At 35.9% G+C, this 6,000-nt stretch overlaps 1 protein-coding gene across 2 annotated transcripts in view; it reads right to left on the reverse strand.

The window, feature by feature from the left end:
• ABCD2 (ATP binding cassette subfamily D member 2) overlaps positions 1-5,153 on the reverse strand; it is a 65,600-nt gene extending 60,447 nt beyond the window's left edge. For both annotated transcript variants that reach the window (XM_047064832.1, XM_047064831.1), the window contains exons 1-2: positions 4,215-5,153; positions 2,465-2,645 (exon numbers count right to left, since the gene is read on the reverse strand). In XM_047064832.1, the coding sequence (XP_046920788.1) occupies positions 2,465-2,645; positions 4,215-5,153 (1,120 nt within the window). The remainder of the gene's footprint in view (positions 1-2,464; positions 2,646-4,214) is intronic.
• Between the last annotated feature and the right edge of the window lie 847 nt (positions 5,154-6,000).

Here is a 6,000-nt window from a genome sequence, read left to right on the forward strand (position 1 = left end):
TATACAGTAACTTTAGAAGTTACAGAAAATATTGAAGCATACTTTTTTTTCATTTTTTTTCAATATATGAAGTTTATTGTCAAATTGGTTTCCATATAACACCCAGTGGAAGCATACTCTTATAATGTTGACCTGAATTCATTTTTTGTCTATTTAATTGTCATATTGCTTCTCTTTGCATAAAATTTTCTTTTAAAAGAAACTTTAAGGGGCACCTGGGTGGCTCAGTCGGTTAAGCGTCCGACTTCGGCTCAGGTCCTGATCTCATGGTTTGTGAGTTCAAGCCCTGCATTGGGCTCTGGGCTGACAACTTGGAGCCTGGAGTCTGTTTCAGATTCTGTGTCTCCCTCTCTCTCTCTGCCCCTCCCCTGCTCATGCTCTGTCTTTCCCTGTCTCAAAAATAAATAAGCATTAAAAAAAATTTGAAAAGAAGCTTTGAGAATTACTTTGTTCATTTGCATAAATGTAATCATTATAATTTCTATTTAAAATTTTAATGTTGTTTCTTTAGTTTAATAAGGCATTTTTTTTAGAATTTATAGGGTTTATTTTTAAATATCTTATTACATCACCTATGAAAGTAAGATTGTTAGATTCTTTGCCTACATTGTTTACTTCCAACTGGTCTCTGTAGGGTTAATTTGTCACCCACTAATAGCTGCATTTTCTCTGTTCTTTGTTGAATACTCCAGGGTTTTCTAATAAGACCAATGCTTCTAAGGACTAATAGAACGACACCATTATCTCATCATTGGGGTTGTCTCTAATATCCCTCATATATGAAACCTTAAAAATACCCCTACATTTAAAGAGACTTACTACAAATATCTGATAATTTTTTCAAGTTTCTTAGTAAAACTAATCTTAAGACCATAGGTTTTGAAGTGTCTTTTTTTTCTCTAATACTCTTTTGAAAAGTAATTTATTTTATTTCATTACGGAAGGATTAAGTCTAAAAATATTATTACTAACAATACCTTTTTCAATATAAACTTATTAAAATGATTTTTTTAATAAAATTTTAAAACAGATAAAAGTCACTTTCCCTAGCAGTCTAAATGCACTGGCTATTAGACAGTTAAGTTGTAGAGTTTATTTGGTATATGTATAGCACTCATCACAAGGAATTGACGAATCTAAATTTACTAAAGTGAACAATTTTAGGTTAAGAATGACCCAAATTTAACAAATATTTTTGTAAGAATTGGTTAAAGCATTGAAGCACTGTTTCAAAACATTAAAGAAAAGGTAATTTTGTACTTGTTTTTATTAGACGACTTCCAACGAATAACTATTGATTCTCAATTCCATACCAAAAATAACTGTAACTATTCTCTTAACACTATATTCTGTTATACTATTCTTAGTGTTGCCGTTTGTTTTCTAGGTAATAATTATCACCATGTATCAAGAACATCAAGAGTATGCTCTGTACTGTAAAAACATTATTTTACTAAAGTCTCACAATTCTCTGAAGTAGTGCTTCTGATTTTCATTTTATAGATGAGAAAATTGAGTTTTAGAATGTTTAATTAACGTGACTAAGAGGATGCAGGCAAGAAGAGGGAAAGCCAAGAGTTGTTTTACTAAAAGCCCACGCTTTTCTCTAGTGCCTTCAACACCAAGGCCCATTTTGGTCGAGTGGTTTCTAAAGAGGAAGGGGAATATTTTATATCAGTGGAAGAGCAGAGAATGATACTTCTTTAATTAATTCCCTCCTGTCCCTGCCAATTACAACCCAAACTCCCATCTTAGGTATTACACAACATTTTAATGTTGTCCTTCTTGCCCTTATATTTTTCATTTATTCCAAAGGATGAAAATGTTGGCAAAAACCATTGAGATGGTGATAGAATACAATTAGATGCCTGCAACTTGCCAACCCCTACTTCCACAATGCCACTAAATCATGCTACCGAGGAAATTATCTACATTACCTACAAGTAGAGAAGACCTTGCTCTGTGGCATGAAACACTCCTTGAAACAATATTCCTGGTTCCTTCATGTAGTCAACCAGTTCTTCAAATCACAAATCAGGACTAATCCAGTTATAGAATATCTATAGACTAAACGCATAGGATGTTCAGAACTGAAGTTTACAACACATGCGGAAAACTTGTATAATACTCTTTTTGAAGGTATTAATTTGCTTTGAATTTAAATGCAAACTAGGGAATCATTTTGTATTAGGCAGAATAATTAAGATTGCTCAAGGTCAACTTCCAGAAACACTGCATCAGAGATCTCTGAAATATCTCAGAACTAGAAAGGTGTTTTGAGACACTTCTTTTCATATTGCTGGTCTTATTATCGGATGTTGCAAAGTCTGCCATTGTTTCTGACCAATAAATGACCATAGAATAATGACTACATACACAGTTTCACTCACACAAAACCAGCAGTGACACCTTCAAGAGAAATAATCTTAAACATATAGTTGAGATTGAGCATAAATGCCATTACCACCATCGGCAAAGCCAGTTGCAGTGATAATAGGTACAGCCACCATAATTAGTCCACTGCTGCTCCAAACATACTTCATCAAGAATTGCTCTATCATGATATACCACAAACGTTTGGATAAGATGAGGTTCATTTGATCTGCTAAAGCTTTGTAACTTTTCTGGAGTTGCTTCATTTCTACCTATGGAGGGAAACAGAGATAAGAATTAACTCACCATGAGCTATAAAATTAAATACTGTATGTTTGAGGACTTTTTAAAAAGATAAGTACATATTATTTTGTTTTACTTAGGATATTATTATCTATGATCTAACAATGAATAAATATAGATCACTATCAGAATTAGTCATTATTTTTTAATTTTGGTCACACCTGTATTATTTTTAAAAAACCATGATACTCAGTCAATAGAATATTAAGTATAAAATACATATAACTGATTTACAATTATGATTTCAAAATTATGTATATAAGATGTTAAGATTAAATAATATCCTGTAAGACATGAATAAGCAATGTTAGAATCTTATCTTTCTTGATCACACCAAAAATACCTAAAAATAAAGATGTGACACATATACGTGTAATTAGACTCCATTTTTGAACTAACTCAATTTACTGGATTTTGTCTTAAATGCAAGAAGCCTACAACATGCTATAATTGACATCACTGAGTTCAATGATTCAAGAGGAATGACCAATCAGTATGATTAATATAACGCATGAGACCAATTTTCAAGTGGCAGTAAAAGTCCTAAATTTGCTTTAAATTTTCTTCGTCAGGTTGCTGTTACTTTAAAAGTATTTTGATAATTGATGATGCTTCAAAAATTAAATAGTGCTGCTTGGTAATTAAAATGCCATCTTCAATTTTAGAATTCCTTAATATTTCATTTGTGAAGTCATTTGTGTTAAGATTTCAGATTCATCACCTTAAAAATTTCCATCATACTTAATATTCTGAAGTTACTTTAATGCACTGCCTGCTTATGTAATTAGGCTAACTATTTTAGGGATCTGCTTCATGTTGAAATCTTTAATATTTAAAAATAACATTCTGGAACTCTTTTTCTCATCCTCATTTCTTCTCTAATCTTAGTTTTTCCCTGAAAGCTAGACAAAATTTCATTTCACTGCCTCTTTTTATTTGTGTCAAAATATGGTACTGAACAGTAACTAGTAGTAATGCAAATGCTATTTGTGAGACACATTCTCCTGCAATTCTTAGGACTGAAGTCAGTCCATTGACCAGGCAGGCAAAATTGTCAAACTTGTCTTTCATGTAAAAGCATCGGGTTTGGTTTTTTTTCCCCCTTCTTGAAAAACAAAAGAACAACAACAACAAGAATACCATCCTAAATTTTCCATCCCAATGGAAGTGTGTTTACTTAGTTTCCAAACAAACATTTTCTTCTAATGCTCTAGGACTAGTTAGAATTTTTAGTTTTAAGAAAATGCTTTAGAGAAAATTCTGAGCATATTTGGGTACCTGAGGCTAAGCAGGCTGTTTTTCAGATTGTTGGATATCTTATTCTTATGACACTTTAGAAAAGTTTGCACTCCATAGTTCTTTAACAGCTTGTAATTGGAAAGGTAAGGAAGCATATACTTCAATACAGGTTTAGACGTCATAGAAATCTAAAACGCTAAAGAAGTGGGTCCATCGACAGTACAACAGATGGTATCTAGCACTGCAGTGGCAGCTGGAAGAGTCTCACATTTCACCCATCACCTTAATTTCTATCTTACCTTATGTCCTCTGTAAAAGGCAATTTCTTCAACATTGGCTATAATTCTGGAGTGCACATACCGCAAATAGCCTTTTCTGTGAGCTTCTTCAGCCACCAATTTGCCAAATTTGGGAGAGCAAGCTTTCAAAACTTTAGCAGTGGCATATACCACAAGTCCCGCTAATAGGGTGGGCCCAATTGGGCTCGCTCCTCTGGATGTAGCAGTCTGGATAAGCGTATAGGAGGTCAAGATTACATCTAAAATAGGCTTGGTCAGATTGGAGTACAAGTGAGCCACAGATTGGGAGAACATCATAATATCCTCAGTAAGAGACTGGTCAGGGTTTGCCAGCCTCCCATCCATATTGATCACCTTATAATAAGTCTGATTTGTAAAATAGGTTTCATAGGCATGGTCTACCAGGCGAGTTCTGAAGGCCAAAGCCAATTTGCACTCCAGGTACCTTATTGCACTGTTAACAAAGGTGGCAGGGATGGCAATCATAAGCCACTTGATTAATTTGATGATGAAAGTTCGAGGCTTCTTTTCCACAATGCTTTTCACGATTTTTCCATCCAGACCAGCCACATAGATCGATAGAAAGGTTCTTGAGATTAGAGCCACTGAGTGAAGGCAGAGCCAGCCTGTTTCAGTGGTCACAAGTTTTGGAAAGAGAATTTTACGAAGTTCTAGTAGCTGTTTGAAAAAATCTGCATTCACTCCAGGACAAGGTTTTTTACAAGTGTTCTCGGTGCAATGCAGTATTTCTCTGTTCTCTGCAGCCGGATAAACTGCTTCTTTTTTCTTCCTGTGGCCAGATTGCTTTAAACGCTTGCCAATGACGGGATAGAGTGTTTTCAGAGCATATGCCGCAGCCACCAGGCAGGCAGCCCTTTTAGCAGCACTCGATCTGGTCCATTTCACCCGATCAGCTGCTGCATTTAGCATATTTGTCATTTTCCCAGTTACCCAAACCGGCTTCAAAAAGAATTGGTTTTAAAAGATCATGCTCCGCGGGAATCCCCAGCAAATGTTTCAGAAAGTCCTACAGCGTTCCATAGTCTGCAGCATTTCTCCTCTTCTGTTGTTTTTGTTTTTGTTTTTGTTTTTGTTTTAATTTTGTTCTGCTGTGACAGATGCAGCAGACCTCAGACTCCACTGCATCTACGGGGATGAATCTCTCAGAAGCTCAAGCTGCACCAAGCCGCCCCAGGCTCCTCCCTCTCAGGCTTCTCATTGGCTGGCAGAGCGGTGGGACCTTGGAATCCTCGCTGCCTCCCTTTGAACCTTGAAAATGAGGAGAGAGCAAAACGAATTACATCCTTAACCGGGAGTTCAAAGAGTTAAATGTCTATTTTTGGAGAGGTCGAATCAGGGCAGCTGCTGGCGACAAAACCTGCCCTTGCTACTGAGCATGCTCAGCGTCACTTAGAAACCCACAGAAGTTTCAGGATATACGTCTCTTCTCTAAGGTTTTAGTGGATACCACAAGGGGAAGAGCAAAAAGGAAGGGAGATTTTCAAGAGCTGTAAAACGAGATGAGGGAGAAGGAACGAGGGAAATGGGGGAGGAGGGACAAGAGTGTCAACATAAAGAGTCTGAAAAGAGTATTGAATGAATCTAAAATGGAGAGAAAAGAAAGTGACAAGTGTGGAGGCCACTGGAAAAAACAAAGTATCAAATACTTAGATATGATCTTTGGTGCCGCTGCCCCAACCCCCATTTTGTTTTTTTCTGTGATTCCACATGAAGTCCTAGAACCTATCAGACAAGTTGTAATTGAGGATATTCCTTTTTGTGGGTT

Source organism: Lynx rufus, unplaced genomic scaffold (assembly GCF_022079265.1).
Source record: "Lynx rufus isolate CCGP_SWC_20201006 ecotype Redwood Valley unplaced genomic scaffold, mLynRuf1.p SCAF_7, whole genome shotgun sequence".
In the NCBI taxonomy this organism is placed as follows: Eukaryota; Metazoa; Chordata; class Mammalia; order Carnivora; family Felidae; genus Lynx; species Lynx rufus.